General features: G+C 38.7%; 1 protein-coding gene and 1 pseudogene across 1 annotated transcript; one reads left to right on the forward strand and one right to left on the reverse strand.

The window, feature by feature from the left end:
* Window positions 1–20769, reverse strand: LOC121297289 (annotated as a pseudogene).
* LOC121297288 (mediator of RNA polymerase II transcription subunit 15-like) lies at window positions 8877–17984 on the forward strand. Its single transcript, XM_041223525.1, has 5 exons — window positions 8877–9009; window positions 11153–11240; window positions 15012–15063; window positions 15232–15252; window positions 16965–17984. The coding sequence occupies exons 1-5, from the start codon at window positions 8945–8947 to the stop codon at window positions 17168–17170; spliced, it is 432 nt and encodes a 143-aa protein (XP_041079459.1). The 5' UTR covers window positions 8877–8944; the 3' UTR covers window positions 17171–17984.
* Window positions 20770–22264: the final 1495 nt, after the last annotated feature.

A 22264-nucleotide genomic window follows, 5' to 3' on the forward strand; every position in this document is an offset into this window, starting at 1 on the left:
GAATTTTTTTTAAATTCTAGGTGATGCAAAATGTTTGGCCATAGCTGTATATGGTACCATACCTTTTCAGATCTGTTAAATCCTCCTGTTTTCACATCAATTACTGGCTGTTGAATATTTAACAAGTTGTTACCTGGGAAAAAGAGATCCAGATTATGGTGCTTGTATAATGGGCAGTAGTTTACACTCATCTGGGTTACATATTACAATATTTATTAACCCTCTTAAATATGTACAAAATATTTTACCAACCCTACACCTTTAAGGTTCATATGAATTATACAGTACATGCCAGCACAGCAACATAAGGAATGGACAAACAAACAAACACAGTTTACTATAAAGAATCTAAAAGGCACACTATAAGGTGAAATAATTAATATTTTATGCATAACACATGGCACTCAGTAATATTGGTTATTCAAGTATATATATCTTTTAATTGAAGCCGTCAGCGCAAGAATCTCATCAGATCAAAAGTATTGTGAGCATGTGGATTAAGCGGTAGGCATGGGATTGAAATAAATTTTTAAAAGTAGGACTGGAGTATTTTGCACTGAGAGCTTCTATTTTTTTTTCACAATACAAAGCACTCTGATAAGGTTCCTAAAAAAACTAACTAATTCAACTCCACCTTTATTTATTACAAAAAACATTTTCCTCATTAACTACTAAATTGTTTATTTTATTTTTTTTTTTTTTACAAAAAACTGTAATATATACATTATAGTTATTCAGTGCAAGCTTACCCTTAATAAATGCAATTAACTAATGTGAACAGTGATTAATTGGCACATTTGCACTGCAGATTAATATAAGGTGGATTGTGTTCAATGATAAACATACTTTTTAATTAGATAAGCCAATCAGGTGACTCAAGTCAGTCAATGTGGCCCACCTTTACAGCATGTGGAATAACTTTATAAGATGTCCATGCATATTTTCACGGGTTCCAAGATATACCCCAACAGTTATGCAAACAGTAGGTCAACATTACCTAAACTCCAAAACCCTTGAGGACTTGTGCTAAGGAATATCCTCACACGGTTTCATCTCAAGAGGATGAGCATATCTCAGGATATGCTTACAGGCACAGACACTGGGATCGTGAAGTTCTAGGTTATGCACTGGTTGAACAGCAAAAAGGAATGCACTATTTAATTACAATATGTGGTTGATTCAGTTAGCCAGATATTATATCAGGCATGCTGGACCAGATCAGTTCAAGGGTGTCCTGGAGAAATACACCATGGAAAGAGAGACAGAGGTTCCTGTAAATACAGTAAAATCACAAATGGCATTGTTGAACAGGTTGTATTCAGTAAACCCCTTTTAAGGCACTGGGGGCAACTTCCCATCTGTGTGTTCTGTGTGTGTTGAAGAGTTTGAACAGACATCACTCTGGGTATGTGCACTGCAGGATTAATGGTCATCAGGAATAACAATCTAACATGCTTTTTTGACCAACATAATTCAGCAAAACTAAGCACAGTGATATAATAGCTGTTGTGAAAGCTGTTCCAATACAGAATACGATATTTCTAACTTGAAGGGGTAATAACCAAGACCTTGTAATCCATTTGCTGCTTCTCATTGGAATAACATTCTGACTAGCCACTCGAGCTAAAGCTTTCAGACTTTATTTTCACTTTGAAATGGCGTGAAGCTCATTTATCAAGCCACTACGATACACATTCATTTCCTGTGTAGTAACCCCACCTAAGCCTCAAAGTCTATAATTCTGTTGGTGGTCCAAATACCTATTGCACAGGAAGTGAATTTGTAGTGTGATGTCAGCAGGATACATTTGCTTTACCTCAATCAAAGTGAAAAAAAAGATACATTATTTTGATTATTGCCCCCATTAAGGCCAAAAGATTTTTTCTTTAGTTCAGACATTCTTAGAACTTTGCCTTCGAAAAATGGCAAACTGTAAATTTACTTTTCAGTGCACATTCAAATTTCACTAGAGACAGCATTTGACCAGGCAGTTTGAAACCGCTGTGGTTTAAAATGAATGTTTCATTCATGATTTTGCAATGCTGATATAAAATTAAAAGCCTTTATGCTGTGTTAATATTTGGGGTTGGGGGAGTCACCAACTGAATTTTTTATTCATAAAAACCTAGAAAAATTAATCCTCACTGGAATGGTCAGATTCATCCCAGTCGTCGAGGCTCATGACATCGTCAAAGGTACGGTTATGTAAAATCAAGAAGGAACGCCTATCCGAGGACCGGTTTTCTGTATCCATGACAGCAGAGAGGGGGAGCACCAGGACGCAGGCGGCAAGTCCGGAGATGTCTTCATCGAAGAGGGTCCCGCTCACCCAGCGCTCTACCTCGGCATCGTAAATGTGGACGTAATCCGTGCGACTGCCGCGGTTGTGGGAGCGCCCGCCCAGCACGAAGATGCGATGATCCAGCACAGCGATGCCAGGCTCTCTGTGCCCAGAAGGCAACGGACTCACTGTTGTCCAGCTTTAAAATACTAACTGCTTTTTTTTCTTATGGGAAGTCAATTTTCCTAAACTGTAGAAAAAAATAAGAAAACCATGCAAGATTTTTGTAAATGCTGTCCGGCACCAGCCTGCTCCTAAATGTATAAAAAAACGGGAGCAGGAGCCTGCACTCAACACATAACATTAAACACTTGATAAAACTACCAAGTCATATATAAAATAATTTGACTAGTGCTTTCATCAGTACGTTCAAACGTAACTCTTTGACATGAATATTATAGAACTGGTTCACCATGGTTTTTAAATGTGCCTATCTAGTACCACAAACTATGAAAATCCTAGCGAAGCAGAGATCCAACCATATAGGATGTATAGATTAAAACTAGCAAACAGTCACAGCTTTAAATATTCTTAAACGGATAACAAAAACAATCTTTGAATGGTTTTACCATCAAGACGTCTTTGCGGGTGCCCAGGTTGTCGTTGCTGCCCCCGACGACGTACGCCCTGCCGTTGAGCCCCGCCATACCGTGCCAGGCTCGCCCGATGGGACTGGCAGCCCTGCTCTCCCATTGGTTCGTTTCTGGGTCGTAGCAGTGTGTCTCGTTCAAGTAGAAGGGTCCTCTCCGGCCACAGGTAATGTAGATCTTCCCATCAAGCACTGCCCCAGCATGAGCATACACCTGGTACGAAGAGGACAAGTTACTGAAGCGCTGTTAAAGAAACCCAACAGCTTGAGTATGCAAGAATGTAACATAAAAATACAAAATACTTTAAGACAATACTTTTTTTGCATGAATATCAAACTTGAAAAAAAGTTTATTTTTGCAAAGTAATCAAACAAATATCCTCAACTATTTTTTTTTTCCTTTTGTAAACATTTAAGAGTTGTGTATATTTAAAAAAGTAAAAGTGGTATTCTTCAGGTCACAGGGTTGACTTACACTTTTCACATTTCTATTTGTTTTGACATTTCACTGTATGACAGTTCTTTGAGATTACCATAGACTTTATCCTTCTTTTACTGACCGAGACATTCAATTTAAATCGAACAAGAACTATACTTGTAACATCACTCCCTCTAGAGGACTTTTACAGAAACCAGAAATAAACAGTTAAAATGTAATCAGCCAAAAAACAGGAAAAAAGATTACTGTAAAGCCATAAATATTTGCAATCCTTTTATTATTCGAGCAAAACAGGTTTTATGGGTGTGATTTGGCAAATATTCTGGTCACAAATTGTACGGCTTTATAGTACTTTTTTTTTTTTTCCTTAAATTTGGAATCGCCAATTGTTTGTTTTACCCCATTTTCTTCCAAATTTGAAATGCCAAATTTTAAGCCTGGCTCACCACTGCAACCCCGTGCTGAGAGACAAAGACGAGCACACACGCATCCTCCGAAACGCGTGCCGTCAACCGTCCACTTCTTCTCACACTGCAGGCCCGCCACGCAGCTTTCAGAGCTACAGCGTTGGAGGACCATGCAGCTACCTTGACAGCTACAGTGTCAGAGGACCATGCAGCTAGAGGACCACGCAGATACCTTCAGAGCTACCTTCAAAGCTACAGCGTTGGAGGACCACGCAGCTACCTTCAGAGCTAGTGTCGGAGGACCATGCAACTACCTTCAGAGCTACAGTGTCAGAGGATCACGCAGCTACCTTCAGAGCTACAGTGTCGGAGGACCACAGTGTCGGAGGACCACGCAGCTACCTTCAGAGCTACAGTGTCGGAGGACCACGCAGCTACCTTCAGAGCTACAGTGTCGGAGGACCACGCAGCTACCTTCAGAGCTACAGTGTCGGAGGACCACGCAGCTACCTTCAGAGCTACAGTGTCGGAGGACCACGCAGCTACCTTCAGAGCTACAGCTGTCAGGGAGGACCACGCAGCTACCTTCAGAGCTACAGTGTCGGAGGACCACGCAGCTACCTTCAGAGCTACAGTGTCGGAGGACCACGCAGCTCCGGGCCATTTACAGGTAGGACTGCAAGCGCCCGGCCAGTCTACAGGGGTCGAGTACTTTTAAATTAAGTTTAGTTCAGTAGCAGCAACAGCTCTGTTTTTTATTCCAACCTGGTTTTAAATTGCAGTGCTTTTTGTGCACATAACAGACAACATGACTATTTTACATAGCCACTAACAATTAACAATGGCTTTCATACACCAGACGGCACATTAGGTTTACAAAGCATTGTTTTTGCAGCTGTACATCACTGAGAATTACAGGGTTTTTAAAAAAATGTTCCCTTACCTCCTGTTTCAGAGAGTCCCTAAATTCCCAGGCATTGGTTTGCGGGTCATAGCGTTCCACCACTTTGAGCTCGTTGTGATAGTCCCGGCCCCCTGTAGTGTACAGGTACCCCCCTAGGGAACACACACAATGGTCAGCGTGCTGCTGCTGCATGGACTGGATCTGGAACCAGCGGTCGTGACGCGGGTCATACCTGCACACAAAGCAGGCAACACAACGAGAGTCGCTGTCCCCGAGAACTCACGTCGTAACAACTGCAAATTAGGGCTAAGACCAGCGTTTTGAAAGTATATCTTAATAATAACACAACAAAACAAATCATTTTACCATAATGCAAATATTAAAGACAAGTGAAGGAATTTATAAAGGGGTATTTTACAAAAACCTGTAACGGTTTCAGATTATAGACTGCATTCCGAGTGGAAGTTAGATATGGGATAAGGTGGGGTTTAGTTTCATGGTTCAGATGAAAACCTGGTCTAACTTACCTCCAGCACCTGGACTCAGCTCGAGAGCCCCTGGTGTTGTTATCGCCCCCTATGAGATAGACAAAGTTGTTGATGACGGCGATGCCCTGGTTGGACATACGGGGGTCCTGTGCTGTGGTGAGGCTCCTCCACTCTCCTGTGACGGGGTTCAGGAACTTGGCCTCGTCGCTGAGGGTCTCCAAACGGGAGGAACACATGCCACCAAAACCAACAATGCAGCAGAACTCGGAGCGCAGCTGCGTCTGGGGGTTCTGGAGCATCGGCTGTAGGGCTTCCTTCTCGTGGTACTGGAGAGCCGTCGCCAGTCTGTCCTTCAGCGGGCAGCCATTGAGTTTGTCATGGAGCCGCTGAAGCACATGCTTCTCCATCAGGCAGAACCGCACCGTCTCCAGCAGCTTCAGGGAGTCCTGGGGAACAGAAGTCAAATCTGAATAACCTATTCCTAGGTTTGAGTGTAATGGAAGCTTGCTCAGTTGTAAGTTCTACTCAATGTGCAGCAAGGGCATGCATTGTTATATTCCTAACATGGTTGCCAGTCCAGTAACATTTTCCCACCTGGTGGCATGGTGTATAGCGCAGGAATTGAGTGTAATAAAAAGCCCTCTACCTGCAGGGACACTTGGTCAGTCTCCACATGCTCGGGCATGTAGTGGTAGTGCAGAGCAGCCTCGTAGACCTTGTTCTCAGAGTCAACCTCCAGCTGATTGCTGGACAGCAGGGAGTAGACCTTATCCAGGGGGAGCTGGCGGTAGGTGGGCGTCCGGGAGAAAGCCAGAAAGTTCTTCAAGATATAGGCGTCAACTTTGGCGCTTAGCTGACTCAGCCCAAACAGGTCGGACAGTTTGTAAACCTCCAGAATGTTGTCATCATCAGAAACCAATCACATCCTGGATCTACAGCTCACATACAGAATAAGACCACAGTCCCGTCATAGACACTTGTACGAACCTGTTTGCAGGAAATCAGATAGAATCCCATTCCATAGCATCTTCAGGCTTTACTGTGAGCTTAATTAGTCACACCTACGTTTACACATATCTTAAATGGTTGTGGCTGTGCAATATAATAATGTCTCCCGATTGTTAAGGTCCATCTAAGAAACCCATATTGTTTTAATAAATGTCTATAGTACAAGCTGAGCAACACCATTCTATATTTTATTTGAAAGGCCATTCATTACTTTATTTTATACCAAATGCTGCATTACTGTATCTGCTGTCCAGGTCTGCTGCTGTCCTTTAAGAGTCTGTCTTTGGTATTTCTGAGTCTTACCTGAAGCAGGCAGGCAGCAGCCAGGATATCCTGCACGTTCTCCAGGTTGAGTTCCAGTTCAGCGGTGTAAATGAAGTCCAGGAGTTTACACATAGCTGTGTACGAGACGCCATGCACCTGAACTTCCTTCTCCTGCATCTCCCGCAGGCCGCCCGCAAACATCCCCCTGCACAGGAACAGAGCACGCAACGTGTCAGAAATGCATCACGCATTTCAGCTAGGGCAGGTTTGTTCAGCTCACATGATGGTATTGTTCTGGACAGGTCTTAAATGAACCAGGACACTAAGAAGTTATTATATAAATATACTGGAAGACCATAAAAAGGATAAGTCACCAGCATGTTACCCCTTCAAGCACCAGTTTTAAAAACTAACTTGTATTGGTTCATTTGACAAAAAAAAAAAAAAAAATGAAACTCCTCTGTTTCAGAAAAGTTTACTTTTACTTGTGTGGTTTGAAATGTATAATTTTATAACCAAGTTTTCTGTTTAGTACTTCTGCATACATTCTCTTCCTGAAATCACAATGTAGGTGAAGGTTGGCACACATGTCGTCCCCCGTCCCCCCCTTTCCTTTATTACACTTAGCAATGCTCTTACTATAGTAAACTTTTAAAAGAGTCAACATAAGAACATGCAGCCCACTTCACGATATCTCTCATTAGAGACATGCATTCCACGCAAGATAATCATCATCTAAGAGTACATTTTTGAATGGAAAGAAGACCACATCCATTTTCTAAAACATCTAATGTTCTAGTTTCCCTGCTACAGTTATTATTGCTCAGTTAAAAATATAAATAAATCTTGAACTATTTCTTAATCTAGAACTCTCTAACGCGTTGGTACACACGCACCTATTAAATTACGTCTTCTACCTTTGCACTATACATTTCAAATATATTCTGTATTAATGATGTAGTGTTTTATACTATATAAAGATATTTGAAGTTGACTCCTTTAATTTAATTGCATAAAGATTTGTAAAACCAACTATATTGGGAGAATTATCCAGATAACAAGTGAAGTCAACCACCTATCGTTAATAATAAACGGGGGTGTAATGCAGGTTGATTTCCTGGTTCTGCAAAACACTTACATTGCAAGTCTACCGCCAATTACTAACTTACAAAACAAGAAGTAATTGAATGCACTTCCACTTAATGCAGGCTTCAATTATTTTAGAATTGTAACGAACAATTAAGCAAACTTAACATACATTCAAACTAAATAATTATTAACACACCCAACAAAAAACTTTAAAATGAAAGAGATGTTTCTAACAATATACAATTAAATTTGCAGTTTACTTAAAAGAAGACATTTGTTTGTTTTATTTTTTTCTCAGAGACGAGATGTCAAATGAGGTAAAAACAATTGAAAAACTAGTCCTTCTACCTTACTTTAAACTGAATCTTTTCTGTAGGTCTTCTGTTTTTGTAAGTGTTTCACAGCCTAGCCGAGACCGCAGAACTCGTCACATGATGATGCGTGTAAACAACTCACCAACACAGCGAGAGAATGGGCACGATTTTTAACGAACAAGCAGAACATTTGCTTAGAATGAGACAATCTTGTTTCACGTTTATTTATTTATTTACCTTGTTTCACTTGTATTTGTTTATTTACCTTCTTGGGTCTGGACATTTCAGTCGCTTATCTTGAGTTCAGCACATAGACCACTTTCACATGTACGTCACGTCCTGCATCATGACACGTTCTAAGTTCAAGATACATTTTTTCACGTTGTTTCTATAGCAGTTATTTATAAATCTCTTACTAACTAGCCCAGTGTCACCCTGATCACTCTAAGAAAACAAAATATTGTTAATAAGATCAATGTATACTATTATTATATGTAATTTTTTAATTGTATTTATCTATAGCGTCTTTGTACTTCCATAGTAGAAGTTGCCAAGTGCCAGTCGTTACAGCAGATCATGGTAACAGACTTCAGGAACAGATACAATAAGGTAGGTGGGCCTAAGAACAATGACTGAGTGAGAACAGCATATGAGATGCAGAAGTGGCACATTTGTGTGGATGCTACAAGTGCAGTCTTAAAAAAAAAAACAAAAAAAACCGTATTCAACAAGAGAGACATTTGGTATAGACTCGCGCGACCCCTGTTCTATATGCTAAGTTATTTTCTTGGAGATGTAGTTTTTATATTACTTATGTAAGCAACTATAAATGTATTTATATTGTATGTATTGCAACATCATTCTATATACTGTATTCAGTCTGCTTTGCATATATGTATGTAAAATGGTACTTTTGTACATTAATTCATTATTCAATAAAAAAAAATACAAGACAAAAAAAGCTCCCTTTTCGACTCAGACGATCCTGTTGTTTTCCAAATCTGGGCAAACGAGTTAACATTGCAATCCCACAATCCTTTGCTTCTTGTTCCGCATCATTCAATTTCAGTTTACTCTCGCCTCGCAAACAGCTACGCAGTGATGGATCCTGGAGAAGACAGCGACTGGAAGAGTCTCGCTTTCCGACAGAAAGCGGTAGAGCAGATGTAAGTTGCCGTGGTTTGTTGTATACTATAGGTAATGTTCAAAACGCAGGTAGCCGGGAGTCTAGACACGGAAGCGATTGAAATACCAGCCTGGCGCATTTAAAGGCCGTGATACTGATTGCAGCCTCGGTGTTGCTGGCAGGCTCACAGGCGAAAAGCGGGGGTGGTTTATGTGGTGACTTCCGATCCCTCGCTCGCACTGTCCATAAATATAATTTATTGCGATACCGCAGTTCTCTCTTTGTCAATATAAAAATTGAGTCGACTGCGGAAATGTTTGACATTTTTAATAACTATTAACATCCATAGACACGTTTAAAAGGCGTAACGAACCGTTTACAGACCAGTGAACGAGAAGCACAAAGCACTATTGATTTCACGGAGTCGACGGTGCAACTTTTTTACTCGTGTGTGTTTTAACCTTAACCTTGAACTTGAATTAACCTGACTTTAGGGCTGTAACGAAGGGTACATTTTGACCTCCGCAGGTTCGGAACACATTACCGAATGTTCGAACCTTCGATGGTTCTGATTTGCATAATTTACTGGTGACGTCACCACAGCTACTTGTTTATATTTGATTGAAAATCCTGTTTTACAAGTAAGCCGTATAAATGGAAAAAAACTACCATCTAGTTTAAAAATACGTTATATAGAACAGTAATATGTTTTTATAATGTAAATACAAATACACGTTATTTCTTTTTACACGGAATTGATGCTGCTTGCGAGTAAGGTGCATTGCGGCGGCACTAACTGGAGCGGACTTTGGCAAAAACTTAATTTAACAGTCACCGTTCCAAGCACGTTATCAGAGAGTCACATTTTATTAATAGTACGACTACTACTAATAATATTAACTTACGATTGTAATGTGACCCTAGAGATTGGATGTGCCTCCATGACACGTCAACAAACGCTTGCACAGTTTGCATTCAACTTAGTTTTTTTTTTTGGTCGTCTTGTCATTTAAGAAAGAAACAACAACAACAACAACAAAAAAAAAACACAAACAGCAGAGGCGTTTCGAGATATTTCCTTCAATACAGCTTACACGATATACAGCGCTTTCCTGTCGAGATATTTGCTTCTGCTTGCCTTGACACGAGCTTGAGTGGGGGACGGGACGGACGGTGCTCAGTTTTTTCGAAATTAGAATTATTAGTGTTAAAGTATGTTTGAAACATATTCTACCTGTAGTACTTATCTTACACTGTCTTGTATATATTTTACTGAGCACTGCAACCGTTGTTATGCTAATACAGCCCTACTTGACTTGTAAAACATGTTTCTTCTGCTCGGAATAAAGGCTGGAGAGCGAGAAACGTGTTTGTGCTACTGTCGTACACCACAGTTACTGTACTTAATCATCCGACCGGCGCTATGCTGTCATGGCGAAAATGCTGTGATTCATAGTGATTATACAAAAATGGATGGAGTGGGAATAGCTAATGTTATCCATTTAAATTAATTAATAGTTATTTGTCGCATCACATGTATTCAATATTTGGGATCAATAAGCTACTAACAACCAAACGAGCAAGATGGGCCGAATGGCCTCCTCTCGTTTGTAAACTTTCTTATGTTCTTATGTTCTAATAGTAATTGTATGTATTACGGTTTTTGGAGGTGGTAAAATACCCAGTAAGAGATTACATTCTTTAGCCGTGGTATGTTTTATAGTTGTTTTATTGAATTCCTAAGCTATGAGCACATCGGCCCTTCACATTTTAAATACCTAATTTTAGTAGTTTCACCTGTCTGTACAGGCCGCATTTTACACTGACTCGAGTAAAGTGGTGGATTGCAAACAGTCAATTATAGTTTCAGATTTTTGTAAATGCATATGAGCTTCTGCAGGTTGCCAATCTATTAGAATAGTCGCATAGAATTTAGTTTTAAAAATTGACCTTTCAGAAGTAAATCCGCTCTGAATAATAATAAAAGCAGTTACAGTATAAAATGATTTTCGAGAGATACACAATGTCTAACTAACTTAGTTTTATTTGATTTTATAGATTATTTTAGTCTGTTTTGCTACCTCGTAAGCCGCTATAGTATTAAACGTACGTAGAGAAGCACTGTAATTGCTATAATTTTAAGTTTGATTTAACTTTGTTTTTTGATGTGTTTTTTATTTCAGTGAAGAGGCTATGGGTAAAGCAGGGACCGCTCACAATACGTCCAGCAGTGACATGGAAAACCACATCTTTATGAAAGCTAAATCAAAGGTGAGTACTCTGCAGGGATGGAAATAAGAAACACTGCATAGCAGTTTCACCCACTTAAGGTTGTAATACCAATCTTGATTAGCCACAGTGTACCCGTAACACAGAAGTCTGATTAAACTTATGGCAAAACCAGGAATGGATCAAATCCCTACTCCTTGCCTGCTAATTTTGAGTAAAACAAACAAACACAAATCAGTTTGTCTAATTACAGTAGTGCTTTAACTTGTTGAAGAGTAATTTGACTTTCATCCCTTTTTAAAGCTGTTGTACAAAAAAACACATTTTGTAATGATTGTAGGTTCTAGTCTGCCACGGTTTATTGGTATTGCATTCAGCGAGATCGTCTGCTTCTAGTTTTGTATTGTCAAAAAAGTTTAAATGTTTCTGTTTGGATGCCAAACTCTTCGGTGGCTGTTCTTTAGGCTGTGTTTCCCTATGTGTTTTTTTTTCCTTTCCTCTAATACATTAGTTGCCACATTTACTGTATCATTTGTATTGCTTCTTTGCCAGTGAAAATGATGAGCAAATATTTTATTGCACAGAAATTGCATCCGTTGTGGTGTGAGTCAGAAGACCATGTGCCATAAACTGGGTGTGAAAGTCTTTTGTCGATTATTGTATTGAATCTACTAGATCATAAATACGGTTCTTTGATATTCATATACAAAAAACAAACATTGCCAATAATATTTTCTAATGTGTTTTTGTTTTACTTTGAAACAGGAGGAATATCTGTCCTTGGTGGCAAGACTAATTATTCATTTCAGAGAAATTCGTAAGTACTGTTTAAAATGCAATATGGCTTAGTTTTTTTGTACTTGTACAATAAAAATTCGAGAAGCTTGCTTTGCAATGGAAACTTTTTTTTCAGGTAAAAAGTGCTGTATAAGATTAATTAAGAAGCACAGTCTTTATTTACAGCCCCTTAAACTATTGTGAGAAAATTAGCTGAATGAAACAATGGTACTTTATTATGTTTTACACAGGTCTGAGGCAAATTGTATGACTTTTGCATGAAAACCACCATGTTAGGCTTCTGAGGTGCTTACATTAATCTCATTGATTTAACCTCCCTTTTAGCATTGATACAGAGACAAGGCTTGGCTTTGCTGCTTTGTTTTTGGCACTACCACCTGGTATACAGTAGATATTAGTTGTGAACAAATACAGTAACACATACAATTCCATTACATTCAGCCTCATCCTCTTCCATTGTAGATCAGTTCCAGATGCAGCAGCTAGCACAACAGTATCAGCAGCAGTTTCAGCAGCAGCAAGCAGCCTTGCAACAGCAGCAGTTTCAGCAGCAGCAAGCAGCCTTGCAACAACAGCAGTTTCAGCAGCAGCAAGCAGCCTTGCAACAGCAGTTTCAAGCGCAGCAAGCGTCTGCAATGCAACAGCAACAGTTTCAAGCACAGCTGCAGCAGATGCCGTTGAAGTAAGTCACTTAACCTCCTTGTGCTCAGTCCGTTGGATGAGATGTAAAACCGAGGTCCTATTGCAAAAGACTCTGCAGCAGCATTTGTGATGCATAGTTCACTCCCAAGTCTCTACGCTTTGGATAAAAGCATCTGCTAAATGACTGTCTGTACTAAAGCTGCGCAACAGAATTCTATAATTTATTTGATATTGTTGTTGAAATGACTAGCATACCAGTTTAAAAAGATTAACCACTGCAGTTTTACTAGTATTGGATACTTAATTTCTGATAAATGTGGCTACCTGGAAAGTGAAAAAAACAGGGGATTTACCATTACACTGTCGATCGTTGTTTGATGTGGTATTATGTAACAACCCGGGATGCATTGAACAGAATGATCTCTCAAGAATGACTCTGCATTTTTCGTTGATGAGGCAGAGTTTGACTGTGTTGATCCTGTCCCTTTTGTTCTGTTTTCCAAGTCACTTCGGACAAACAGGTTAACATTGCAATCCTTTGCGTCTTGTTTCGCATTCAGTTTCCCAGTTTACTCTCTCCTACCAAACAGCAACGCAGTGATGGATCCTGGAGCGGACAGCGACTGGAGGAGTCTCGCTTTCCGACAGAAAGCGGTAGACCAGATGTAAGTTCCCGTGGTTTGTTGTACACTATAGGCAATGTTTGAAAAGCTGGTAGCAGCCTCATAGGTGAAAAGAAGGCGCGGTTTAGGTGATGACTTGCGATCCCTCGCTCGCACTGTCCATCTTTAAGCATCATTTATTGCGATACCGCGGTACTGTCTTTGTCAGTATAAAAAGTGAGTCAAATACGGAAATGTTTGACATACCACTATTTATTTTCCCGCTTTGGGTTCAGTGCTGCTGCCTGTCCTCCCTAGCAGTGACAAATCCGAGCAGCTTCCAGTACAAGCGTTGGCCAAACTACAAAGGCGGTACCCATTATGAAATGCAAACCTGTTGCAAATTTAATTTCGGGGTTCGGAATAAAAGTGAAATTGGTCAATAGTGTGTGAACATGAATGCATTTCTGATTTTTATTTTATAGCAAGGTGCAAGTTCAGTCAGAATTTGGTTTTAGTCTGGATTTGCTCATTGACGTCCCCCCATTTCATAGCGTATCTTTCGGTTTTAGTAGACTCACTAATAACTAAAGAGTTGGAACATGTTAAAGAACAGATGTGGCTTTAGCATAATACATTCTAAGCAAGCAATTACATGTGACAAACAAAAATGAGAAATAGCAACATGCCATTTTAAATATACGTTTCTGGATAATAAAGCCATTACCTTAGCAAATTTTAATTTCACTAATTAGAATCTCTGGAGTCCAGCCTTTTTCGCAAAATAAACAAATTTCCTACCCCTCGGTGTAGATTAATGACGCTGCAGAGTAGCAGCAGGCAAAATATGTATTGTGATTGGCTGATGGGAGTTGTTAATCCAGAAATGACTAGTGAATGTTGCCCTGGCAGCATTAGCAAGATGTGGAAACTGCTTGGACATGGCAGGATTTTTGGTCGCAGTATAAAACACTGGGATGTCCTTCACAAGTAAATCTGCACTGAATAAGAACATGATTCAAGCAGTTGCAGTATAAAATGATTTGAGATAGCAAATGTATAACTAACAGATTGGATATTTGAGACTGCCTCATAAGCCGCTACTGTATTAAAGGGACGTAAAGAAAGACAGCAATTGCTATAATTTGGTTGATTTAAGCGTGTTTTTGTTTGTATTTCAGTGAAGAGGCTCTGCGTAAAGCAGGGACCGCCCACATTACGTCCAGCAGTGACATGGAAAACCACATCTTCATGAAAGCTAAATCAAAGGTGAGTACTCTGCAGGGATGGAAATAAGAAACACTGCATAGCAGTTTCACCCACTTAAGGTTGTAATACCAGCTTGATTAGCCACAGTGTACCCGTAACACAGGAGTGCCTAATTAAACTTATAGTAAAACCAGGAATGGATCAAATCCCTACTCCTTGCCTGCTAACTTTGAGTAAAATAAAGGAACACTAATCACAGATGTCTAATTACAGTAGTGCTTTAACTTGAAGAGTAATTTGACTTTAGTCCCTTTTTAAAGCTGTTATAGCAAAGCACATTTTGTAATGATTGTAGGTTCTAGTTTGCCATGGTTTAGTGGTATTGCGTTAAGCGAGATTGTCTGCTTCTAGTTTTGTATTGTCAAATAAGTTTAAATATTTGATCTTGGCAGCTATTCTATAGGCTGTGTGTTTCCGTATTTTTTTCCATACCTCTAATACATTAGTTGCCATTGCCAATAATGGTTTGCAATATTTTGTTTTTTGTTTTACTTTGAAACAGGATGAATATCTGTCCTTGGTGGCAAGACTAATTATTTACTTCAGAGACATTCGTAAGTACTGTTTAAAATGCAATATGGCCTTTTTTTTTAATTGTACAAAAAATTTTCAACAGAAGCTTGCTTAGCAATGGGAACTTTTTTGTTTTTTACAGAATGACTTATGCTACCAATAATGTACCAATAATTTTCCAATTGTGACACTTCACCGTTCATTTTCAGATGAGGCCCAAGGCCAAGGTGGTAAGTAAACCTTTTTTTTTATATTGTATTTTTGTAGATCTAACAGTGTGGTAATATTAGACACACAGGGCATCAGGGATGCCACCTCATGGCTTGCAAGGTGTTGCTAACGCTGCACAACAAAGTAAGTGGCCAGAAACTGCTAACATACTATAAGAGATAATAAACTTCTCAATTAGAAAAAAACAAAAAAAGCACATCTTGGTGGATAGAGCCCATTAAGCGATAGTTAGGGCCCTACCAAATTCACTGTACATTTTTTGTAAATTTCATATAATTTTGAAAATCTTAAATTTCACAGTTTCTGCTATTATTTAAATCCTAAATTTCTCGGTGGTGTAAAAGTATGAACACGTAGCTACAAATGGCAATGTAAACATTTAAAGCCCTGAAGTTAACAAAACCATGTGACTAACAAAGCAGAAACACTAAAAGAAAATAGAAATCCAGAGGATCGTTTTATAATTGTTGTGTTTCTATTAAAAAAAAAAAAAAAAAAAAAAACTGTTCTGGTTTTAAACGTCATTGTATGCAACAGTAACTCAAAAACTATTCTGAAATGCTGTTTTTCTTCATTCCCTGTCTGTGGTGTGAATACCTGGCCGTATTTAGACAAGGCTCTGTCTGCATCCACAGAGTTTGTTGGAATTGACTGACAGCACCGAGCTAGGGACGGATCTGTAGCAGGACAATATATTCAGAGGCTAAAAAATATAAATGCAAAGTCTCTGAAATTAGACATATTTATTTTACTTATTTCTATTTATATTATTTGTACTTATTTTTGTCCTGCGGTGCTTTTAATGTATTTTTCTGCTCATACTACTACTTGGTATATATTTGGCTTCCAAATTATTTTACATGATCAGCTGCAGTAATGATTGTATCATTTTTTCAGTTATTTTGGACACTCATTTTAAAATGTAGGTCTATTTTTGACTTGCCTGACGGTACTACCAGTTGAGATCCGTAGGTCATACTACCCGCCCCTGATGCCTGTGTCTACCAATCAGTGAGTAGAGCCCAGTTAGCTGTTGTCAAGTGTCAATCAATAAATCCTGTCAAGTTCATGATGAGGTTTATTTTTTAAATTGAAACAAGCAAACAATCGCATCAGGAACCTGTAACAGTACATATAACTTAATTGGATTTTAGTGCAGGGTGAAAGTACACAAAACAGACCAGATTTCACGGTGCAGAATGAATTTCACGGCCTGTGTCACGTTTTTCACGGCCGTGAAATGGGTAGGGGCCTAGCAATTGTACAGGTGCTGACTTTGATTTCTTGTCTTATTCTAGCTCTTTGAAATGACCTTTTTTGAATTTAATGCAAGTGCAGGTAAAAAGTGCTGTATAAGATTAATTACCAGCACAGTCTTTATTTACAGCCTCTTAAACTGCTGTGAGAATCCTAGCTGAATGAAACAATGGTGCTTTCTTTTTATTATGTACTACACAAAATATTAGGCAAATTGTATGACTTTTGCTTGAAAACCGTTAGGGAGGTAAACGCCATTATGTGCTATGCTTCTGAGGTGCTTGCATTAATCTCACGGATTTCAGCTCCCTTCTAGCATTGATACAGAGACAAGGCTTGGCTTTGCTGCTTTGATTTTGGCACTACCACCTACTACACAGTAGATATTAGCTGTGTACAGATACAATAACACATACAATTCCATTACATTCAGCCTCATCCTTTTCCATTGTAGATCAGCTCCAGATGCAACAGTTGGCTCAGCAACAGCATCAGCAGCAGTTTCAGCAGCAGCAGGCAGCCTTGCAACAGCAGCAGTTTCAGCAGCAGCAGTTTCAAGCGCAGCAACAGTCTGCCATGCAACAGCAACAGTTACAAGCGCAGCAGCAGCAAATCCAGCAGCAACACATACTCAAGCTGCAGCAGATGCAGTTTAAGTAAGTCACTTAAACTCCATGTGCTCAGTCCTTCGGATGAGATGTAAAACCGAGGTCCTATTGTAAGTGATTCTGCAGCAGCAGTTGTGATGCATAGTTTAAAGTGTATTTATTAAACATGAAGTGACTCTGCTTCTCTGATGTCAGATGGAAATCTATTCCACAATTTTGATGCATTATAGCAAAGGATACGATTTTGGCACAGTGATTTTTTTTTTTTTTCTCCAAATAATGTAGGTTTAGCTACATCAACATACACAAGCTTTTAAATAGTACACCATAACCAATAATCCAGATTGCTTTTGACTGCTGATTATTGCTTTTGACTTACTTTAGAGCACAAAACTTTTTATTTTATTTTATTAATACTGTATGATGCAGCTTTCACACCGGCCGAGTAGTGAAAGAGACGGGGTCTGAAATAAATGGTGTTCCTATTTCTCTGTGCGCGTCCGGCGTAAATGTACATTTATATATACAAAATCAGCATGTCCAGATTGTTTTTAATCCCGTGTTCAAAATGAAACAGCATATAAATATGCTTCAATAACGAGAACGAGACATTTTAAATTGGTTGTTTCGGAGTAGCTTACAGAGCACATCCCCTGTAAAAATTAAAACAAACAAAACAACAACAAAAAAAGTTGAAAAGTCAAATCACAGACAGGCACCGTGTCCAAGAAGCAAGGCATCACAAAGATCAGAAAACAGATAAACCTCTCGTTTTGGCTACAGTTTGCGGAAATAGTTAAAAAAAAGTTCAAACGGCAGTCTGCTTTTGTTTAGCAATGTTTAATTTTAGAGAAAGTGAGTATTTATTTTCTATAGACTACTTGGGTGTACATTACATTTTATGGGGAATTTTTTTTTTTTTCAAGAAATCAAATGTAGGTTAATTAATATTTTTTAAAGAAGCAAGCCCACCTTTTTTTATTTAAAAAAAAAATAAGCACTGTATGTGTGTGTAAAGATCACAGCCGAGAGTTTACAGTAACATACGATCTTTGTTCATTTACATGCTCGCTCAACTACAAAATACAAATCTCATTAGCTGACCTACATAGCTACATGTAAATGCTGCATGCATATACCACCAGAAAATGTACAGATACTTGCAGGTTTGTATTTTCAGTGCATACTGCATTTTTAAATGAAATAAAGGAAGTGCTTAAGCAAATACATTTTTACATCCATTTCCAAGATTTCATTGACTTTTGTTCAAATTCCCGATTTTCCGTGGCCTCTGTGACAAAATCGTATCCTTAGTTATAACTTAAAGCTCTAAAGAAGTCAAAACAGTTCCTGACAGCCCTATCCAGTTTTCAAGGCAATTAATTAAAATAGCATGATCAGTGGTGTCTAAAATAGATTAAAATAGTAGGATCTAATTTAGGTTTTTTGAGTATGGGCTTAACCAGGGCAGTTTTAAAAGCAGCAGGAACTATTCCATTTGACAAGGATTTATTTATAATTTCAAAAGAAAGGGACAGATCACAAAAAAAAATGCCTTTTGAAGAATTTAGTGGGGATTGGATCTAAAATACAAGTGAAGACATTACTCTGCATCACTAAAATATTCAGGTCTTGTAACATGGTGAGAGTGAACAATTCCATGACAGAACTGACTGGTCTGTTTCATGCATTCAAGTTAGGGCCATTCTGAGAGATTTGATCCCTAATATTAATAATTTTATTTTGAACATGATTAAGAAATCCTTCACACTTGAGCAGGTGTGGCTTCAGGCAGTTGTGCATTAGAAGAGGGGTTAACTCAAAGAACCCTAGTTATTATTATTTGCATTAATAATACTGAGCTTCTGAGTGCCCTCTGAGTGTTATTGAAATAGCTTGCTTTTCACTGTATGTATTAAAAGTAAAATAATGATAATAAGTAGATGTAAAAATAGTAATTAGACAGACTTACTTATGTGTCAATAATAATACATTCAAAAAAACGAACATGGTCTACACAGTCAATCTGTGCCCGCTGTGGCTGCTTCACTCCTGCTGTTGAATTGAGGCTGAGGTACAGTGCGACTCCTTGCTGCTGCTGGTGCTCAGTCTGTGTCTGCTGAGCTCACTCTGCTGTTTCAGACGGTGGAAGAAAACTAAACCAGGCTTCAAAGACGAGGGCTTTTCCTGCTGCTTGGAGTGGAGCTGCTGCAGATTCAAACGGAGGACTGCAGGCCCCTGAAAGATCAGGGCTTTCCTGCTGCCTGGAGTGGTGCAGCTGATTGTTCTTTTAGTTTCTACCAAACACATTGTGTAATTCATGTTTTTTTTGTATATTCCCACATTAAGGTTTGGAACTGGACCTTTATGTGCCAACCTGCTAACAATGTATTTCAATCGCAGATGTTACCAGCTTTTCTTCTATTTTGCTGTTTCTTCATTTCTTTTTGCACCCCAAGTCTCTAAGTTGCTTTCGATAAGTGTGTGCTAAATGACTAAATAATAAATGTCTATACTAAAGATAAGCAACACAATTCTACATTCTATTTGAAAAGCCATTCCTTACTTTAGATTCTAATTCATATGTGGAAAAATGTGGAAGGAAGTTAGGCGGCGTGATCAGAGTCAAACTGAGATAATGTGATGCAGTGAGGAAGAAACCTGTTGAATGTGGAAAACGTGAAATGTCATTGGATTGCATGAATTACAGGAACTGTTTGTCATTGGATTGCATGCATTACAGGAACTGTTTCTTTAGACGACTTTACATGTCTGCACACACTACAGGACTCGTAACACGTGGACTTCTTTGAACTTTAGTTTTGAAAGTTCTTTCATAAATATACTGGAAGATCTGGTGAAAGATCATCAAAAGGATAAGTCACCAGCATGTTATCCTTTCAAGCACCAGTTTTAAAAACTAACTTGTATTGGTTCATTTGAAAAAGAAAATGAAACACCTCTGTTTCAGAAAAGTTTACTTTTACTTGGGTGGTTTGAAATGTGTAATTTTATAACCAAGTTTTCTTTTTAGTACTTCTGCATACATTCTCTTCCTGAAATCACAATGTAGGTGAAGGTTGGCACGCGTGGTTTTTTTTTTTCTTTTCCTCATTGTTAAAGAAACAGAGCACTATTAATGAAAGTGTTGCAGCAGGACTTCTTTGCACCAGGCATTTCAGTAATATAAATAGCCTCCCTGCCATGGATAAACAAAACACATTACAGGTTTCAGCCAGCATTATGACAGGCCACCAGCACTAAAAAAAAAAAAAAAAAAAACAATATACAAAAATATTCTTGAAACAAATGTCCATGCAATGTTTAATCAAATTCAGGTGAGCGGTTCCCATTAAAAAAACCATGAACATGTGCAAGGAAATACCCAAGTCTAAACACATCTGAATTACCGGAAGTAGTCACATGACGCTGCTAGAAGCATGCGGTTTGCTTCAGTGGTTTTCTCCATCACCATCAGCATAACGTCAAAGGGGGTTCTGCTGTTTCTCAGGGCTACAAGTCCGTCCAGCAGCTCTGAGAGTGCGCGCTGCTGCGGTATGCTTGAGTGGTGTACTGGAGGGGCTGCTGTGGCCCTGGGCCTTGCAGACCTGGTTCAGCTCCCGATCCTCTGCCATCGCCCACCAATTCACATCAACCCAACACCAGGCTGCCGTTCAACCACCTGTCGGGAGACGGTGCAAGTAGTAAGATAAATGAATTGGCGCCCTAAAGCCCAAAAAGAAAATAAGTTTGTCAGGGCTGTCAGAGTAAGTAAATCACCAAGAACTACACCCACGGTAAGTAATGCAGACCCCTCCATACTTTATAACCCTCCAGTCATACTCCACATCTTGCGTTAAAGAATGTCCTTACCAAGTTTCATCACAATTGTTATAAGCTGTGCTTCTCTACATACATGTACCCTTATAAAAGCTTACCACAGTAATTTTGCACTTTTCACATGCTTTTCCCATGGTTCTATGCATTTAATGTAGTTTATCACATTTGGCCATGTTTGTTAATATGCTCTACAGTACTACCAATGGTTTACCCTGCTTTCACTTTCCTTTATTACACTTAGCAATGCTCTTACTATAGTAAACTTTTAAAAGGGTGAACATAAAGCACACAAGCAGGGTTAATAAGATGATCATCATCTAGAAGTACATTTCCAAAGGAAAGATGACCACATCCATTTTCTAAAACACTGTTCTATTTTCACTATCCCCCGTATTCAGTTAAAGTATATATAATTTTTTCTAGAAATATTTATTAACCTAGATCTCTTTAACGTGTTGGTAGGTATGCACCTATTAAATTACGTGTTCTACCTTTGGGGGATCATAAACATGAGAGGATTCATACGCAAAAAAATAAAACATATTAGACGTATTCCCCGTTCCCCCCTTCACCCATTAAGGGACTGTTTGTATGCATGTTTTATAACAATATACTATTGAATACAGTTTACTTAAAAGAAGAAATTTGCTTTTTTTAAATTTTGTTCTAAGAGACGAGATATAAAATTAGGTAAAAACAATTGAAACACTAGTTCTTACTTTTTACTGAATTTTTTCTTGTGTTTTTTGTAAGTGTTACACTGCCCTGCCCCAACCAAAACACCACAGCCTAGCCGAGACCGCAGAACTCGCCAACATGGCGTAGTTTACTTCCACGGCAAGGGAATGCACACGAACAGTATGTGAGACGCTGACTATAGGAGTCGAGCAGCGGTACGTTTGTGTGGATGCTACACTTGCAGTGTTAAAAAAAACCCGCACTGAAACAATTGAGACATTTGGTCATTCGAGGAGCCAGGTGTATATTCATTATTCAATAAAAAAATACACGACAAAAAAACGAAATATGTTTAAATCCATTTGTTTCTCTGTAAATACAAACATACAAAACAACAACAAAACAAAGAAAAACACACACAAACACTTTTTACACTGCAATCAAGTTATAGTGGTATTATTTAAAAATCCTTATACGAGTTCATTATAAACGTAGTGGAAGCATGGTAAACCACTGTGGAACCTAGTGTGACGTATTACATCACATCAATAAGCATGGCGATCCATGCTACATCATTTTAAACGCATTGTATAAACTTTGAATTCTATCTATTGAACGGTTCCTGACT

This window comes from Polyodon spathula, chromosome 22, assembly GCF_017654505.1.
Source record: "Polyodon spathula isolate WHYD16114869_AA chromosome 22, ASM1765450v1, whole genome shotgun sequence".
NCBI lineage: Eukaryota > Metazoa > Chordata > Actinopteri > Acipenseriformes > Polyodontidae > Polyodon > Polyodon spathula.

Coding starts and splice junctions, on each gene's coding strand:
- LOC121297288 (XM_041223525.1), top strand. CDS start 8,945: ATGGATCCTGGAGAAGACAGCGACTGGAAGAGTCTCGCTTTCCGACAG. Junction 11,241..15,011: donor TTATGAAAGCTAAATCAAAG/GTGAGTACTCTG, acceptor ACTTTGAAACAG/GATGAATATCTGTCCTTGGT. Junction 15,064..15,231: donor TATTTACTTCAGAGACATTC/GTAAGTACTGTT, acceptor GTTCATTTTCAG/ATGAGGCCCAAGGCCAAGGT.